The sequence below is a fragment of the Bison bison genome, unplaced genomic scaffold (assembly GCF_000754665.1).
Source record: "Bison bison bison isolate TAMUID 2011002044 unplaced genomic scaffold, Bison_UMD1.0 scf7180017864456, whole genome shotgun sequence".
NCBI lineage: Eukaryota > Metazoa > Chordata > Mammalia > Artiodactyla > Bovidae > Bison > Bison bison.
This window is the reverse complement of record NW_011495018.1, coordinates 6,929,601-6,949,898: the sequence shown is the minus strand read 5'-3', so window position 1 is coordinate 6,949,898 and position 20,298 is coordinate 6,929,601. Positions and strand designations below refer to the sequence as shown.

Genomic DNA, 20,298 nt, shown 5'->3' with positions numbered 1-20,298 from the left:
AAATGTTCCTTGGTATCTCTAATTTTCTTGAAGAGATCTCTAGTCTTTCCCATTCTATTGTTTTCCTCTCTTTCTTTGCATTGATCAGTTAGGAAGACTTTCTTATCTCTTTGCTGTTCTTTGGAACTCTGCATTCAGATGGGTATATTTTCCCCATTATCCTTTGCCTTTAGCTTCTCTTCTCTTCTCAGCTATTTGTAAGGCCTCCTCAGACAGCCGTTTTGCCATTTTGCATTTCTTTTTTCTTGGGGATCATTTTGATCATGGCCTCCTGTACAATGTTATGAACCTCTGTCCATAGTTCTTCAGGCACTCTATCAGATCTAATCCCTTGAATCTATTTGTCACTTCCACTGTATAATCGTAACGGATTTGATTTAGGTCATACCTAATGGTCTAGTGATTTTCCCTAATTTCTTCAATTTAAGTCTGAATTTTGCATATATATATGTATGTATGTATGTGGTCATCTGAAGATTTTTTTCCCTATAAATCACAGTGTTGCATCCAGAAATACCCGTTGCAGTGTGTAATTTTCTATAATGACTTTTTCAATTCCGAATTTTGAGATACAGTGTCTGGTCACATGAAAGGAGTGTTGCGCAATAACCCAAACAAAATTAACTTCAATGGAAGAAAAAGTCATGTATTAGTTTTTGAGGGATGGTAGTGTTGTGCACTGGAATGATAGTAAAGGTGATTTATACTAAGAAAATTACAACATCAAAACAAAACAGAAAAGGAGATTCTTGACATAACAGACAGTGATTTTATGCATTTATTCATATGTCTTAGTGACTGTGACTTTGTAACTTTAGAGGTAATTCAGGGCGTATAAGTTATTGTAAACAAAAAAACCCAGAAACTTATGTTTTCTAGTTCAGTAAGTACTCCTTTAGCCTTAAAAATTATTAATTTACTCTGCTGAGGTATTTTATTGAATTGTCTGAAAACACAGAACATTAGGTATCTTGGAAAAATACAATATTAGTGATGAGTTAGTGTCCAGATTTGTATTTTTTGCTTGCCTGATGCTTGACTGACTTGTAGGCACTTATCACCAGCTCTTTGGGTTTTCTCTGATGTACATGACTGATCTAAAAAGTTGGCAGGCAGAACAATATCCTCCAGCCCCGCAAAAGGCCTAAATCCTAGTCCCCAGAACCTATGAATACGCTGCTTTACTTGGCAAAATATGTAATTCAAGGGCCTTGAGATGGAGAGATTATCCCAGATGATCCTGGCAAGCCCAGTGTAATGTGGGTCCTTAATCAGTGAAGGATAGAGATAGGAGAATGAGTTGAGGCAGTGGAGCAGCAGAGGTTCCAAGTGGTGCAGGGCTCTTGGCTCAGGAATGCTGGCAGCTCTAGAAGATGGAGAAGGCACAGCCACCCCAGACTCTCCCTGTGGAGTGCACCCTGATTTTAGCCCAGTGAGACCCCTATGGAACTTCTGACCTCTCCTAAATTTTAAGATAAAAAATTTGTATTAAGTCACTAGTGAAATTCCCTCAGTTGTGTCTGACTCTTTGTGACTGCATGGATGGTCCATGGAATCCTCCAGGCCAGAATATTGGAGTGGGTAGCCTTTCCCTTCTCCAGGGGATCTTCCCAAACCCAGGGATTGAACCTAGGTCTCCTGCATTGCATGCGGATTCTTTACCAGCTGAGCCACCAAGGAAGCCCTAAGTCACTAGATTTGTAGTAATTTGTTAGAAGCAGCAATAGGAAATTAATACAAATGACATTTTAAAAAATTACAGAGCATCTTAATTTGACAGTTTCAGGAAAAATTAATCTTCACTAGTTCAGTGTCAAAACGAGAGTCATTATTTTGTTATATAATGGGAGAAGTTGAGGCACAAAGAGGCTTACTGACTCGCCAGATGTGATATCACTACGTTGTTATCCTTTTCTAGACAAAGGTAGCATATAGGTGTGTTTGTAAGAAAAAATTCATCTGTACCCTTACATTTGTAGCATTAATGGCTACTGGATGTGTATGTGGTGTGTATGTGGTGTGTGTGTTCTGTGATGGTGGAGGAGGCAGGGGCAGATTTCCCAAGCCAGTCCATTGTTCCACATCTGGTTCTAACTGTTGCTTCTTGACCTGCATACAGTTTGCCACAGTTTGTTGTGATCCACTCAAAGTCTTTGGCGTAGTCAATAAAGCAGAAGTAGATGTTTTTCTGGAACTGTCTTGCTTTTTCTATGATCCAACAGATGTTGGCAATTTGATCTCTGGCTCCTGTGCCTTTTCTAAATCCAGCTTGAACATCTGGAAGTTCTTGGTTCATGTACTGTTGAAGCCTGTCTTGGGGAATTTGGAGCATTACTTTGCTAGTATGCGGAATGAGTGCAGTTGTGCGGTAGTTTGAGCGTTCTTTGGCATTGCCTTTCTTTGGGATTGGAATGAAAACTGATCTTTCGAGTCCTGTGGGCATTGCTGAGTTTTCCATATTTGCTGGCATATTGAGTGCAGCACTTTCACAGCATCATCTTTCAGGATTTGAAATAGCTCAACTGGAATTCCATCACCTCCACTAGCTTTGTTCATAGTGATGCTTCCTAAGACCCACTTGACTTCGCATTCTTGGATGTCTGGCTCTAGGTGAATGATCACACCATTGTGATTGTCTGGGTCGTGACAATCTTTTTTGTATAGTTCTTCTGTGTATTCTTGCCACCTCTTCTTAGTATCTTCTACTTCTGTTAGGTCCATACCAGCTCTGTCCTTTATTGTGCCCATCTTTGCATGAAATATTCCCTTGGTATCTCTAATTTTCTTGAAGAGATCTCTAGTCTTTGCCAGTCTATTGTTTTCCTCTATTTCTTCGCATTGTTCACTGAGATGGGCTTTCTTATCTCTCTGCTATTATTTGGAACTCTGCATTCAGATGGGTATATCTTTCCTTTTGTCCTTTGCCTTTAGCTTCTCTTCTTTGCTCAGCTATTTGTAAGGCCTCCTCAGACAGCCATTTTGCTTTTTGGCATTTCTTTTTCTTGTGGATGTCTACCTGGAAATAGCCTCAGATCCCACAGTTTAAGGGCTCAGTCCCACTAGATTGTCTCTCTTCTTTCCTGCCCCCTTCAGATGCCTGTACTAATCCAGCTTGCCACCTGTGTTTCTGACTGTAGACTATAAATCCTAGGTTCTGACAGTCCCCTCCTTGGGTTCAATTTGTCAGAATGGCTTACAGAATTTAGGAAAATAGTTTACTTACTAGGTTGCTGGTTTACTATTAAAAATACACGATTCAGGAATAGCCAGGTGGAGGAGATGCATGTGGCACGGAATGGGAAGGGATTCTCGCAGCACCTTCACAGGCTCATCAGCCTAGAAGCTCTCCAAACCCAGCACTGGGGATTTTTATGGAGGCACGATGGATTAAATCATTGGACACTGGTGATTGTTTCAACCTTTAGCCCATCTCCCCCCAAGGAAGTGGTAGTGGGGTGGGGCTGAACATTCCAACCTTCGAATCTCTGGGTTGGTTCCCCTGGCAACCAGCCTCCATCTTTAGAGGCTTTCCTAAAAGTCACCTTATTAACATAAGCTCAGAGGTGTTTGAAAGGGCTTGCTATATAAGTAACAAAAGACTCCTATTTATTTTATCTTTATCATTCTGGAACTATTTAGGAACTGAGAACAAAACTAAGTACTGTAACAAAAGATGCCTTTATGGCTCTTAATAGGAAATTACACGGCTTTTAGGAGTTATATGCCAGGAATAGTAGATGAAGACCATATATTTCTTATTCACAGTGTGGTGGTGGTTTTTTTTTTTTTTCCTTCTTGATTTGGTTGAAAGAAATGCTGTTACTGGGACTTTTGAACGATGTTTGATGCCAATGAATATTAATGTTTTCAGTCTTTTTCGAGTCAGCTAAATAAGTATGCCTAAGTGAAGTTTATTGCCGTATCCTAAGGTAATCTTATCACTTGCTAGTATTTCTCAGCAGTCCATAGCTAGGGCACATTATTTGAGCTTGATTTTTAGTATGAAGTATTTGTTCTGTTTGCTTTGCTATGTTTGCTTATACCTGATAAACTGCAGCTGTTTCCGTCTTTAGAATTTTTCCTGCCTTGTGGAATTGCTTAGTTTTAAGCTATGGTTATTCTGTAACTGCTGGACCATTTTATTTGCTTGTTGGTTTTATATTGATACCAAGCTGTCCTCCTGAAAGATGCTCTTATTTAGTGTCCCTTTTTCCTTAATACATTGCTTTACGTTTGAATGAATGTGGAGCCTGCAAAAAAGGTCTTCTTAGTCTTTGACATTCAAAACCATCACACCTTTTAAAAACATTAAAAAAAAATGGTTTGAGTTGCAATATTCCATTAAAAGCTTTGAATAGAACCCAGCATATATGCAGACTCCTGCAGCAGATCTTGGGCACTGCGTCCTTAAAAGGAAAGCAAAAGGAAAGCAGGCTGCTGCGACGCTGGCAGTGCCTTGTGTGTCCTTGGTTAACTCTGTGTGGTACTCTTCGTGTGAGATGTGCGTGCATCTGTAAGGACGCTGGTGTCTTCACTTCATACACATTTTTGGTAGTGGATCTCCTTCCTGCCCTAGGTAGTTGATATTACAGGTAATGGAATTCTTTTTGGCACTGTGAAAGCAGTATTATCTTCAGCTAGTCTGTCTTGTTTTTCTTCAAGTTTCAAAGGATTTCCTCTTGTGCTTTTGGAACTCTTGTTTTAAAATCACATTTTAAGTCATGGTTTTTAAGTGAATCTTGGTAATTCTCCAAAATGTAAGATTGTAGTCTGGAGGTAATACACACTCATTTTAAGTGTTTCCCCTGGCCAGTTCAGTAAGGCTTTTCATAGTGCTTCCTGACACCTGGGATAAGAAAGAAGCTTCCAGGAATGAGTGTGTCAAGGCAGATGGATGACAATGGCAGAAATAGAGCCCTGGCAGGATTCTTCTGGTTGCCTTTAGTCCCTGAGACATAGTTCCTGGCTTTTAGAAATGATTGATTACACAGGGCTGCCAACTAATAATATGTCTCCTAATGCTGAGAAAGGGAATATGTCTAATGATTCTTGGTTGTATGGTACTGACATTCGAATATGCATCACTGATTTAGTGAAGGCTTGCTTTCTTTAAAAACATTATATTAAATGAACACATTGAATTATGAAATCCAAAAGTAGCATTTAAATATTAAGTATGAAAAGATATATTTAGACTCCAGGGAACTTTACTGTTTACCATAAAATGTCTTTAAACATTTAATAAACTATGCACACGGTTATAAAAATCAAGCAGTTATAGAAGGAATTTATAAAAAAATAAGTTTCCTTTTCTTTTCTCCACCTTCAGTTCTTTGTGGAGATAACTTTCCCCCATCAGCCTTTCATTCTGAGAAATTTCAAAACCAATAGATAAGTTACAAATATAATACATTGAACACCAAATGCTTTTGAAATAGGTTTTCCAGTTGTTAGTACTTTGCCACATTTTGAGCCTTCTTTTTTTTTTTTTTGTCTCCGTCTCTCTGTAATAATTTTTCCTGAACAACTTGAGAGTTAGCTCCAGATGTCATGACATTTACCCCTAAATATTTCAGCATTGTATGTTTTAAGAACACATTTCTCCTGTATATTCACACAGTGTAATTATCCAGAAACTCTAACATTTGAAGTCCATTTCATCTTCACTCTTAGTTTCACTAATAACTTCTGTTCCAGCTCCATTCAGTCAAGGTTATTTGTTTTATCTCCTGTAATCTAAACAGTGTCTCAGGTGGTTTTTATTTTTGTTTACTCATGTCATTACCATTTTCAGAGGCCAGACTATTTGTTTTACAGAATGAGCCTCAGTTGGATGTGATCAGGTGAATATAAACATTTGTCTTTGAAGGAGGAGGGAGGAACACTACACAGGTGATTTTTGAAGCAAGACCTCTACCATCTCTGAATATTGTCCTTTTGTCATTTTTTTCCTTTAAAAAAATTGAATTGTGATGAAATATACATGACAAAATTTGCCATCTTAACTGTTTCTAAGTGTACGGTTCAATGGCTTTGGTACATTTACATTATTTTGTAACATAAATAACCATTATCTGTGTCCAGAACTTTCTCCACCTTGCAGAACTGCAACTCTGTATACAGTAAGTCCCCACTCCCTCTTTCCCTGCTCCTGGCAGCTGCCACTCTGCTGTCTCTGTGAATTTGACGACCCTGGGTGCCTCCTAGAAGTGGAGTCGTATGCTGTTTGTCCATTTGTGACTGGCTTATTTCATTTAGTGTAATGTCTTCAAGATTTATCCATGTTGTAACATGTGTCAGAATTTCCTTCCTTTTTTATAAGTTGGAATAATTCCATTTCATTTATATGCCTCACTTTGTCTATTCATTTGTTGATGGACATAGCGGTATTTTCTTGTTTTATCAATCTTGACATTATATACTGACTTCCTTTATGAGTTTAATTCATTTTTAAATAATAAAAGCAGAGCATCCTCATTGTAGAATATGTCAGAGGGGAGAGACGTTATGAAGAAAATACAGTTTATGCTGTCTCTATATAGAAGAAATCTTTCGTGTGTGTATTTTGCGCATCTTGAGTAGTCAGTTTTTAATATTTTTATGCAAATTAAATACATTCTTTTGTTGTTGAAGTTTACGTTTTGAAGTAATTAAAATATTTTCATCTTTAAAAAAATGTATGCTATGACTTGAGTTGCCGTACTTTGTTAACCTAGCTCTTACTACTGGCCTTTGATTTATTTGGAAATTTTTTATTCTCATAATGTTTTGAGGAATAAAATTGTCAGCATTTCTGATGCTTTTCTTAGGTTCCCAGAAATGGGATAATAGGATCAAATGATATAAATGTGTCAAAGGTATTTTGTGCATATTAGTAATAGTAAATTGCTTCCTGGAAGGACTGGACTGGTTATATTTTCATCACTGTAAGAGACTGCTTGTATAGCTGTACCTTTGCTGATGTTTGTTATTAGAAGGAGCGAGCTATCTCATTTAGTCAGTCATTTGTATTATTTTCTGTGAATTGATTTATGTCTTTTGTCTATTTTTCTTTTGTGATTTTATGAAGTTGTATGAAGTCTTTGTGAATATAAATAATGTTTATATTACAGATATGTACTATGTTTGTTGAACATTTTCTTTACCTTTTTTTTGTGGGGGGAGGTACAGCATTTTGTCTTTCACCATCTTTTTTTTTTTAAACTGAGGATTAAAATGTTTTTTCCAAGTAATTTCCATTTTGACTTATTAAATTCTCCTTTGATTTGGGTGGTTCTATCTTACATAAAATAGTTCTGCTTCATTTGTTTTGAGGCTCTTTATTTTGATTTTTGTTTTTAATATCAGTATTGCACTTCTGCTTAAACAATTATGGCTTTATTAGGTATCTTAAAATCTCAAAGGCAAATGTCCAACCTGTTCCACCCTCCCATTGCTTTTCAGACTTGTCTTAATTTTCACCTTTTCTTTGTCCATTCATGTACACATTCAGACGATCATTGAGTGTACTCCCAAGCACTCAGAAGTCAGGGCTCTCAGTAAGTTTGTGGTCTGGTCAGTGCAGTGTGATAATTTCAGGAGAGGAAACAGAGGAGGCTAGAGCAGTGTGTACCCTAATCTCATTGGGAGATTTGGAGAGGACTTTCAGGAAGAGATGACGTCTAAGCCAGAACCTTAGAAGAGGGGAAAGAGTGTTTCTGTCAGAGGGAATTGCTTTCGTTGAGACCCCAGAGGCTAGAGAGCACGGCCCATGCATTCAGTTCTAGTCTGCAGGTTGGAGTGTAGAATGGGAGCCGTGAGAGAGAGGGCTGCGGGGTAATGCTGGACCTTTCAAGGCCTTTAGTCTGGTTAAAGACTTTAGCTCCTAGTGTAAGGGCAGTGGTAGACATTTGGAAGGAGCTGCCTTCATCTCATGTGTGGTCGGGAAGCTCATTCCAGTCAGTGTCTAGAGACTAGATTGGGAGGGGCAGCACTGGAGCAGGCAGATCATATAGAAGGAAATTAAGGCAGTACAGATAAGAAAGGGTGCAGCCTCGACCTGAGGTCGAGACAGTGGTGGATGGAATAAGGGGGATATATTTGAGAGAGACTTTACAAAGGTAGGATGGATAAAACTGGAAAGAATTGATATTGGAGTTGAGGTGAGAATTAAGAAAGATACTCGGGTTTTTGGCTTGGACAGTTGGGTTGGCTATCGGTATCATTTTTCCGAGACATCGAAGACACGAAGTTCTGTTTTAGGCATACTATAGTGAAGATGTCTAATGAGTTGTTGGACATACGGGCTTGAAACTTTGGGGGAAAATGTACCGCTCAGTTTTATGTGGATTTTTCTGTGGATTGTTGTGGGGCCCTGAGTGTTTACTGAAGCTGTGGAACCTTCTCTTGCAGTAGCAAATGATAGCAACTTCCTTGTTTTGTGCTTCTTTCTGAGGACCTTATCAGGATGAACTAATATCTTTTCCAATCTGATGATTCTCTTAATTCTATCAATATTTTGGCTAGAAGAAGAGTTATGTGGACATAATCTAAAAAGTATAAAGTTATGCCGTGAGAGGTTTTCTTTTTATCTGTCTGCCCCTTTTAAAATGCTTATGTACCCTCTAATTTTCTCACTTGTAAAAGAGAGTAGCTAGACTTAAGTCTCTTCACTTTCATGCATTGGAGAAGGAAATGGCAGCCCACTCCAGTGTTCTTGCCTGGAGAATCCCAGGGACGGGGGAGCCTGGTGGGCTGCCATCTGTGGGGTCGGACACGACTGAAGCGACTTGGCAGCAGCAGCAGCAGCAGACTTAGTCTAATTCAGTTCCTCTTAGGAGGCTGATCTAAAATGGTATAACTTTAAACATCTAATGATTAGTTTTAAATTTGTCCAGGATAGTTTGACAGTAGAGCAGATGAAATTTTTTCTTGAAAAACTTTAATATCCCTTCAGTTGACTTTTTGACAACATTTTAAGTAACCATTCTAATTTGAACTCACATTCATCTTTAACCCATTAAAGTTGGTCCTCATCTCTGATCGCCTTCCCAAAATAACTTTGTGACATGTTCCTTTCTACCCTTCCATTGTGCTTTTAGCAGTAATTCTTCTTGCATGGCAAGATCTTCTTTCTTATGTAGGTGTCTGTCAATTCAGGTAATTTTTTTGGTGACTGTGGCGATTTATATTTCCATGGCAGTTAACAGTCATCAAAGATGTAAGAGGGTAAGAGCTCGGAAGTGTAAACTGCATTTATCATCACTTGACGTGATTAATAATAGAACATTTAAAGGTGTTCCTTAGATTATTATTTTGACTTCCCTATCATTTGAATTCATTTTTCTAAAGAGGATGTTTCTGGGAGTTCCCTGGTTAGTGGTTAGGATTCTCAGCCTTCACTGCTGTGGCCTGGGTTCAGTCCTTGGTTGGGAAATGGAGCCCACAGGCCACACGACGCAGACAGAAATAAATAGAGAGGATCTTTTCATAATGAAGTAAGTTTATTGAATGAATTGAATAGAAGCTCATCTTGATAAAGTGTAGACTCAATTAAGAATTTGTTTCCAATATATAATTTTCAGATCTTGGTTTTTTGAAAAGGTATTGTTTATTTGCACTATTCTATAAATAGAAACGATAGATTTTGACTTGTTGCCATTGATTATTATGTGAAAAATGCATCTTAGAAGGTGATTTGTTTGGTCTCCTCAAACTGTTTTTGGGATTGCCATGAGCTTGCATGTACTTAAGATACACCTAAAAATATTGAGGTCGTTTTATTTAAAAAACAGCTTCTATTTGAGTTATTGAGAGCGATGGCTGTGTCTGTCTTAAGTTCATCTTTGAACTGTAGCCAAATGGTTAGGAGTCTGAAGAACTGGGTGATCAAGTTTCCTTTTTAGTATGCAAAGACAGTTAAGGGAATTAGGCTCCGAGTAGAGGAAAACTGTCCAGACATTGTAGCCACCGACATCTGCATCTTTCTACTGACCAGAGTAAAGGGCATTCTGAACATTACCACTTAAAACTAACTTTTCTCTTTAAGGGCTCCTGAAATTGTGCCAGCTGACTCCAAGTCCACCCTGACCCCACAGCATAAAGCATGCTGTGATGTCACAGCTACCATAGAACTCCAGGGTAGTGTTGAGCTGGCCCATGTGGGCTCAGGTAAGTCCTGGCTTTTTTTTTACCATTTGGCATTCTTTTCAAAGTTAGTTACCATTATGATTTTATGTCAAAAGAAACAAGGCAAAACTTTGAAAACTGTGCCATATATGGGGGAAAAAATAAGTCTGTTTTCTAAATATCTATGAGCCAGCTCCATATTCTAACCAACGGAGTTCCATAGTAGCTGTGAAGTCCTCTGTGAGTTGTGACCTGTGACTTCAGAGTATGTTAAATTCTACTCCTGGCCCACCTTACGGAACAGTATGAGTTTTTTTCTTCTTCTTCTTCTTTTTCACTTCACTTATTCTAAGGTCCCTATGTTTTTAAAAGTATTTTAGCTTTATCAGTAACTATGTACCACCACTTAGCTAGTTGTGTGTTTCAGTCAATTTTGAGTGCGTAATGATATGGCCTGTTAGTTTTATAAAGTTTATCTTCTCAGAGTGCCTTCGGCTGTCTTTTTAATTGGTTTTCATAACATGGGCTTCCCTGGTGGCTCAGAAGGTAAAGAATCTGCTTGCAGTGCAGGAGACCTGGGTTCAGTCCCTGGGTTGGAAAGATCTCCTGGAGGAGGGAATGACTACCCACTCCAGTATTCTTGCCTGGAGAATTTTATGGAGAGAGAAGCCTGGTGGGCTACAGTCCATGATGTCGCAGAGTCAGACACGACTGAGTGACTAAGGCTTTGACTTTCACTTGGAGTAGGAGGGGACAGAGCGTGTAATATATGTTAAATTTTCAGACCAACATATTACAGAGAAGCTTCCGTTGACTGTTGGAGTTATTCTGAGATGTCAGTAACCTAGAAAGCTTGTATACGTTACCTATTTCTATTCTGCTGGAACTTTCCAATTTTTTCATGGTCTTTGTTGCATTAAGTGAGGTTTTACCACTTAGATTTATTTACTGTATTTTCCTACTTACCACTTCTTTTACTTTCTTCCTGCTTTCCTTTTATCCCCTAATGTTAAAAGGTGGTAAAAATGTTATGTGAAGGACTCAAAGACATTTTCTTAGTTGCTTTGCATATAATCTGATGCTTTTTTCTCCTTAAGAAAACATGTGTAGCTAAAACTTAAATTATCTCAGTATAGGCCAGATCCTTTAGACACCATGTTTACAATGAAAACCCATCTATGAAGAAACTGTAATCACTAGCTCCTCTTGAGCAGTGTGTAAGTGATATACAACAAACATTTGGGCAGTTCATTGACATTCTCGTGAAATTTGATTTGTAATAAATTTACTGATCTTTTGTAGCCCAGAATTCACCCACCAGTAACTGAAACTATGAGCTGTTAATTGTGGTTAATGAAAAGAATGGAATTATGTATTCCTAAAATATTAGAGAATGAAGTATTTTTCTTTTAAATGTTATTTTGTAGTTGAATCTGTAGTTGAATTTGTGTTTTTCGTGTTCTGGAAGGTTTGGAGATTTATTTTATGCTGTGAAGAATAGAGAACAAGATCTCTGTTGACCTTCATTTTCTGCCCTCCTGTGTATATTCCAGGCTAAGGGCAGCAGCATTTCCCATTTGCAGTTTAATGCGGAGCTTGTGGTCAGGGGAAGTAATTGTTTTTGAGATCTTGGATTAGGCCAAATAGAAATCAGTTTCTATGTACATATGTCCGCTTTATTGAGATGTAATTCACATACCATGCAGTTCATCATTTGAAGTCCTGTTTTTGGTAAAATACACTAAGTTTGAAGGCAGACTGTAAGTCACAATTCCAAAGCACAGCTGCTGAGTTTGCTGTGGTGTTTGGTCTGTACTCCTCCCCACCTATGACTGGCTAATTAGTTTCTAGTTACAGAAATCCTTCAGAAACATTAGAGAGGAAATGAATTCTTGAGCATGTATTTCTGAGGTGAGATCCTTCCAGACATCAGCTGTGTGATGAATTAAAATAGCGAAGACAGCAGTTTAGAAGATCTCTTCTCCAACCAAAAAGCATAGTTGGTTGGCATTTACTTTTAGATTACCTCATCTTTGGGAAACAAAAAAATATGTGTGCATATGTATACACACACTGTCTCTCATGCATATACATGTACTGTGTAGGTATTTCTCTTTTTTCAGGTAAATTGATCAGAACTTTTTGGTCCCTTTGTTGCTTCTGAAAGTGCTTAGAACATTTTTTATATCACACAAAATTTTATAGATGCATATAATTTTAGGTTGAAGCTAAAAACTGTAAAAGGTACAGCGATACTGCACCTAGGAGTAGTGAACAGCTTTGCTAGAGGCGAAGTGAAAAGTTGTTGCCTTCGTAAGGAAGTAGTGTATACCTGAAAAGAAATGGAACAGGGCATGTTTAGTTTAAAAAAAAAAAGCATTAAATTATTCAAAATGTTATGAACACTACTAGATTATTCTCATCTGTTCATTAAAACAGGTAGATTTTAGATTTCTGTGTCTGACCTCCAGGCTTGGTCTTTTGAGAAGTCCACCTCCTTTTATCTCATGCCAGCTATATTACCTTTCAGCCCTGATGACGTCTCCAAGGCGCTGTGCCTCATAAGGTTTTGTTGAAGTCCTTTATGTATTGGAGTGGGGGCTACAGCTGTCCTTAGGTGTTTATGTTGAGGAATGTATTAACCTATATTGCTGTGAAATAAAAATTTACCTAGGAAGGTGTTATCATTTGAAACCATGGGTTCTTAACCTGAAAAATGTTGTGTTTCAGGGGTTCGGGGTCATCTTTCTGGGCAGAGGATCTATTTTTGCAGAACGGATCTTTGATCCCAGAGTTGGAAAACTTTGAAGCTGGCTTTTTATGACTCACAACTATGCTGAAGGGCTGTTTTGAGTATAGGAATCATGCTTTTACATTTCTCACATTGCCTGGCATATTGCTCTGTGTGTCATGGGCATTCAGTGAATGTGGGAATTATCATTTTAAAGCTTTGTTATTTTTAATAATGGGGGAGATTGTTGCATTGAACCAGTCTATTACACTTTAAGGAACAAGTCTTATTTATCTAATTCCTAATTCAAGATAGCAGTTTAAAATGCAAGTATACTAAGGAATATTTTTAGCTAGTAGTAGCATTTTATGTAACAAATTTTTCTTGAAGTAATTTAGGAAACAGTTATTTAGTCCTGCAGTCTTGGGGTGTGTGTATGTGTGTACCACTATTTGTGGTAAATGTGAAGCTAACCTGCACCTTCATTTTTTTGCCAAGGTTATTTGCTTATTACTCATAGATATACTGTACTTACTAAATAAGATTTCTGTTATTACCTGACATTAATTTGTGTTAAGAATAATAACATAGTTTAATGGCAACAGAAAGTTCTTTATGGATTTGGGAAAATTGGAAACTTGTTTTGTACCTCTACCCCCAACTGGTTTATCGCATTTTGTTTTAGCATATTTCTATTCAAAATTATCTAGCTCAAGTTTTACTGTATTAATAATTTAATAATTCTTAATGGGTATAAGGAAGACTTGACTGTGAGAAATTCTGAAATCAAAGTATTGCTAACTTTTACTTACATTAAACATTTATTTTAACTGCTCTTAATTGTCTCCCAGTTAACAGCAATGTGGAAGGAAGGCTCAGCATTTACTTTGATTCAACTTTAAAAATGCAGCATAGGGATACCCCTAGTAGTCCAGTGGTTAGGATTTGGTGCTTTTACTGCCATGGACCAGGGTTTGATCCCTGGAGGGGAACTAAGGTCCTGCAAAGCCACTCAGCACAGCCATAAAAGGGGAGGAGGGCAGAATGAAGGGCAGAACTTGCCCAACAGCAGCAGCAAGCACATCCTTGTCTCCTTGGTTTCTGCAGAACCAGGACCAGAAAACAGGGGCTTTAATGTCTTCACACTAGATGGTTGATCTTTGATCCTCTTAATATATTCTAATAATTTCTCTAAACTTTACCAGAGCATGGAGCCAGCACTAATGGGATGGTAAGTGCCCAGCTAGGCAGTTCTAGTTCTGGAAGGAAATGAAAGGGAAAGGAATACACTGTCATTTCCTTTCTATTCTCTAGGACATTTGAATGATGCCCTGGGATCCAGGAAGCACAGAGAATCAGAGTTTTGAGTGACTGCTACAGGTTTGTGCTTTTTGAAGAAAAATAGAATTAAACTTATTTTCTGTCCTGATGCTTGTTTTAGGTGTTGTAGAAGGTGATTTAGCTGCTATTGAAGCTTACAAATCGTCGGGAGGGGACATTGCCCGCCAGCTCACTGCAGATGAAGTTCGCTTGCTGAATCGCCCTTCTGCTTTCGATGTTGGCTATACTCTGGTACATCTGGCTATCCGTTTTCAGAGGCAGGATATGCTAGCAATATTGCTTACAGAGGTGAGTGTGGCATTCTGATTAAATATTCTTTTATATGAAGGAAATGTGTTCTTTAGTTTTCATTTTTGATGTTTTAATATTTCTCAGTTCTTAAATGTTTTAGATTTGATCAGTCCTCTTTTAAAAATGACATTTAAAATTAAGACACTTCAACAGAAGGGATATGTGTTTTTTAAAATAGGACATTTTGCCACAATGATTGAGTCATATGTTTGATTTTTAAAAAACCGAAATGCATTAGTCATTCATTCAGCTAACAAATATTTACCGAGTACCCACCGTGTTGAAGGCACTGGGCATAAAGGGGTGCAATGGTGAAGACATTGGCTCCTGCTTCAGTGAATCTCCAGTTACAGTGATTCTGTATAGCGTGCAGTTTCATAGATGTAAGTGCCAGGTGCTGTGGGGAGTACTTGAGAAAGTGTTTTGTGGTACCTTCCTTACCTTCTTACCCGCAGCAGGTCATGTTTTAGCTGAGATCTGAAGGAGTAGGATGAGTTAGCTTCAAAATAGGTGGAGATGAGAACGGCATTGAGGAAGCTGTTCAGAGGCAGGGGTGGTGGTGTTTGTGGTGAATTCGGAGCTGGTGGGTAGCTCAGCGTGGTTGTATGGCGGATGGGAAGTGAGAGAGACAAGTAGGGGATGCAGTGTGAAGGATCTTCTAGGCCAAAGAACTGGAAGATGATTCTGAGGGCAGTTAAAGGCTCTGAAAAGGGTTAGGTGGAGGGACAGGGGAGTGAGAAGATCAGCGTGTTGGCTGCTGGACTTAGGGGCGAGCCTGGTTAGGACACTGTAGTGACGCTGGCAGAAATCCCGCTGGGACAGCCGTGGCAGTGGCTGGTCTGAGAGAGATGCTGAAGACGCCAGCAGAGTTAAGTGGATGGACTGGCTGTGGGGAGAAGTGGTGGTGGGGTCACAGTGGTGTCTGGGTTTCTAGATTAGATAACATGGTAGATGCTACAAGTAACAGAGGTTGGAGTGAATTAATTAGGATATGACTGTATCATCCAGGTAATTTTTTTTTTTTTTAAGAAATAGGGTAAAAGTGCAGTGTTTGATTAGTTGTGGATTCAAATCCATTATGGTCAGTATACTCCTTCTGTGTATGCTTGTTTGCATATTTGAACTCTCCAGTATCTGGAAACATTTATGCACAAAGCATAAAGTGGGAGGAGTGGTTAAGAAATATGAATGTTAGGTAGGAGCATGATTGAGATGGCTTGCCATTGTTTTTAGTTTGCTAAGAGTCCAGTTAAACCAGGGGCAAGGTAGGGCTTGAGAAACAGTCATGCTGAAAGCACAGGGAAGGCTTACTGAAGACAGGGCTTCCCTGGCGGCTCAGATGGTGAAGAATCTGCCTTTAATGCAGGAGACCTGAGTTCAATCCCCAGGTTGGGAAGACTCCCTGGAGAAGGGAATGGCAACCCACTCCAGTATTCTCGCCTGGAGAATCCCATGGACAGAGGAGCCTGGCGGGCTACAGTCCGTGGGGTCGCAAATGGTCGGACACGACTTAGTGACTGACACACTACAGAGGATAAGGGAGAAGGGGACTGTTTGGAAGGCGGCTCTGTGATTGGAGAGACTGGTGTTCTGCACCGTGGGACGGGGCAGTTCGAGGTGGTCTCTGTAGTGTCGTGAGGTCTGGCTGCACTTGTGTTGTGACACCCAGTTGTGTATCAGACAGGACGGCGTGTGGAGTCATAGTTGCTGGTGGTGGCTGGAGACAAGAAGGAGCAGGCAGCTGTGAACCAAGATGCAAGTCTTTAGTGGTGTGCTTCCCAGGTGGCTCATTGGTAAAGAGTCCGCCTGCCAATGCAGGAAACGTGGATTTGAGCCCTGGGTCGGGAAGATCCCCTGGAGAAGGGAATGGCAACCCAATCCAGTATTCTTGCCTGAGGAATCCCATGGACAGAGGAGCCTGGTGGGCTACAGTCTATGGGGTCGCAAAGAATTGGACACAACTTAGCAAATAAGCAGCAGCAGCAGCAGGTTCCCCTCCGGCTGGTAGAGGTCTCTGAGAAGATTCTGGAGGGACTGGTGTAAGCCATCAGCCTCCTAAGAGCATTCTGAGGACTAACAGTGTGGAAGACAGTAGAACCTCAGTGTATTTATTTACAGCTGGGTAACAAATCCCCTCAAAACTTAGCAGCTTACGACAACAAACACTTGTTATCACAGTTTCTGAGAGTAAGGAATCCAGGAGTAGCTTAGCTGAATGATTTTGGCTCAAGGTCTCCTCTGAGGTTCCAGATTGCCAGGGCTACTGTTGTCAAGAGGCTCAACTGGGGCTAGAGGCTGTGGTTCTAAGTACACTCAACGTGGTGTTGGCAGGAGGCTTCAGATTCTTGTCCTGTGGGCCTGTCCGTAGGGCTGCGTGTCATGTGCTGGCTGGTCCCTCCTTGAGCAAGTGAGCCGAGAGAGTGTGAGGAAGAGAGAGGGAGAGAGAGAGTGAGTGAGTGAGGTGGAAACCACAGTGTCTTTTCTGTGTAGCCTAATGTAGGAAGTGATACTCCATCATTTCCGCCATGTTCTGTGGTACACATGGACCAGCCCTGGCACACACCGTGGGGGAGGTGGAGAGGACGCTTGTTCTAGGGAAAGAACAGAATCGGTGGTGGAATTTCGTCTCTGTGGTGTGGGTACTCCACAGGACAGAATCGAAGGGGCCAGTAGGGAGACTGGGATGGGGAGAGCATGAGTCTGGGCTGAGGGCTGTGTCTGCAGACAGGGCACGGAGCCAGCCAGGGCCTTTGGGGATGAGAACAGGAGAGCGTTACATTTTGGGAATGTGTGTCTGGGGCTGGGGGCTTACTTAATTGGATTTTAAACCATGAGCCCTGCTTGTAGTCTGGTGGAATAAACGGACTGCTTTTCAAACTGTTGTTTTTAAATATATAAAATAGAAAATAGGTTTGCAAAGGAAATCAGTTACATTGAAATATGTAGTTGTCAGAATATTAAATTTGTGATGTATAAGAACATGCATTTTAAATGTAGGCAGGTAAAATGAAGGATTTAAATTTAATTGAACTTCCTGTTCTAGTTCATGGACCCTTCCCAAGTTCACGGGCCCTAATTAGCTAGTAGGCTAAGGAGCTGATGGAGAGTCATGAGGCTGAAGAGGCTAGGAGATAAGGGGCAGGCTTCAGGGGCAAGTGCTTAAGGATGGTGGCAGGAGGAGAGGTTTAGCAGTCAGTCACTAGCTCTAAGGTTTCTTTTGAGGTGTTCAGTGTTCAAAATCTCCCCAGGATTTTGCAAAGGGGCTGAGGGTTAACAGTTTTGAAAAAGCTATTTTTGAGTTTACTTTTGAGATCCATTTTAATGCTGTTACTTGAGAAATAGTTATATTCTGAAAATATTTACTATTTTTCCACAGTTTGTTGCTTAGGTTGGGCTCGTGGAGTTCAGGTGTGGTGACAACTTCACCGTCAGTGTTAATCCTGGCCAGTAATGTTTAGAACTGAATTTTCATGCAGGTGTTTTCAGAAGGGGATGTCTGATGGTCGTCATGGGTATACAGGGTGTTTGAAACTGTTCACTTGCTGCTGCTGCTGCTGCTGCTGCTAAGTCGCTTCAGTCGTGTCCGAATCTGCGACCCCATAGACAGAAGCCCACCAGGCTCCCGCTTCCCTGGGATTCTCCAGGCAAGAACACTGGAGTGGGTTGCCATTTCCTTCTCCAATGCATGAAGGTGAAAAGTGAAAGGGAAGTCGCTCAGTCGTGTCCGACTCTTAGCGACCCCATGGACTGCAGCCTACCAGGCTCCTCCATCCATGGGATTTTCCAGGCAAGAGTACTGGAGTGGGGCGCCATTGCCTTCTCCATCACTTACCTCAGTAGTAAGTACAATTAAGTGTGTCCACGTACGTTATGTAGATGACAGTATCATAAAACTTTGTGTGTGGCTTTATTGGAAGATCTGCTGCTCCAAGCCCTGCTTGTTACTAGAAGTCTGTTCATGAAGGTTGCCCAGGTTAGTGGCTGCAGCTGTAGTGACAGAGTGGAGGGTCACAGCAGACTCATTTCCTCTCAAGTAGATGGATACTCACCTTGGGTTTCCGGATTATCTGTGTGTAGATTTCTTGAGCTCCACGGAGGAATACAACTTAAATGTAAGATAATGCCTTTTCATCCTTTGTTGTTGTTCATCATTTTAAAAGGACAGAAAAGTTCTTGCTCAGGTTTCATTCCTGTTGAGTTGTACTACTTCAGAGCTTTGTTGTCTGCTCTACACTTGGGGAAATCAGATGCTTTTTAAAAAATACAAAATTATAGGGACTTCCCTGGTGGTCCAGTGGTTAAGATGCTTCCCCTGCAAGCAGTGTGGGTTTGATCCCTGGTTGGAGAACTAAGATCCTGCTTCTACTTTCCTCTTTCTCTGTGAGCTGGAATTCCCTGCTTAAGAATGTTTTTATTAGGGGCCTGATGGTTATTCTTACTTTGCTTTCTGTACTCATTCCCTCTCCTGTAATGAACTTTTGTGAATAGCTCTGTCTTACATACATTTTTATATGCTTGTTTGTATATTTCCTTGGGGTAAACACCACTAAAAAGTAGAATTACTGAGTTGAGAGGGTAAAGCATTTTTATCACTGTTTCCCAGGAAAGTTGTACTGATATACTCATATACTGTTGAGGACATAACACCAATATCTCATATATTTAAAATAAAAACACCTTAAGTTACTGGAAAGTTTTGGTAATTTCTTTTTAATGCTGTTGATTTCTGCTTCCAGTGATGATGAATGAGATGTAGAAGAAAGTTTCTTTTGTATTTAAGGTGTCTCAACAAGCTGCAAAGTGTATTCCTGCAATGGTGTGTCCTGAACTGACAGAGCAGATCCGTCGTGAGATCGCTGCCTCTCTTCACCAGAGAAAGGGGGACTTTGCTTGCTATTTCCTAACTGACCTTGTAACATTTACATTGCCAGCAGGTAACTCCAAATCTCTTTGTGAAAACAAATTTCCACTTTGTTATATTCTTCCAGTGTCTGAATGAAAATGATTCTGTTAGAAAACAGATAGCCACTATTAGTAGATGGTAGCTATCTTATAGATACAACTTGACTGTCCTGTTTTACGGAAAGTAATCAGTATATAGGCCATTTATAAACTAATGCTATAGAGCTGAGAGGAAGACAGCAGCTGGTAATAACTGACTTTGTGGGCCTCAGATATTTTTCAGAATCTGTTTTATCCATTTCCTTTTCTCTTTTTATTTTAGAGTGTTATGAATCAGCTTTTTTCTTTTTCTTTTCACATGTGTTTATTATTTCTAAATTAGATAACTATTGGTTACTTGATATTAGGAGATAAGGTCAGAACATGGGTTTTTGATGGGTAGATACAAATTATTTGCATCAAAGATACTGGTATTCTTTTGAAAGTGTCATTACTTCACTCATTATGTTAATTTCTACTGTATTTGTGAAGCAACTTTTTATTTTCCAGTTCCGTGACAAGTGAAATGTTTTCCAGGTTGTTTTTCTCAATTGACACTGAGTAAATGCACTGAACACCTAGAGTTTCTAAGTAAAACTTAAATTCTGGTTTTGAGTGTTCTGAGCTTTCTGTTTCAAGCTTATATTAAGATGTGAGCAGAGGTATTTACAAAATGATAGGAAATTACAACAAGCGTTTTAAAATTGGACAAATTTCATTTCAAATGCACTCTCTATATATTTAAACTTACTACACTGAGTGATGAGATTTTATTTTGAATTGAAAATAGTTCTGTAGTTTAAAAAAATGTAGGGTAATCATGCTTTTTTATTCTAGAGTACTCAATTAGTGAACCGAATAGAGCATAGAGAATTTCAGGAAGGTGA

General features: G+C 39.6%; 1 protein-coding gene across 1 annotated transcript in view; it reads left to right on the top strand.

Moving 5' to 3' along the window:
• The window catches only part of ZRANB1 (zinc finger, RAN-binding domain containing 1), a 53,800-nt gene that overhangs the window by 19,146 nt on the left and 14,356 nt on the right, over positions 1-20,298 (top strand). The window contains exons 4-5 of the mRNA XM_010859166.1: positions 14,280-14,467; positions 19,251-19,404. Of these exons, the coding sequence (XP_010857468.1) occupies positions 14,280-14,467; positions 19,251-19,404 (342 nt within the window). The remainder of the gene's footprint in view (positions 1-14,279; positions 14,468-19,250; positions 19,405-20,298) is intronic.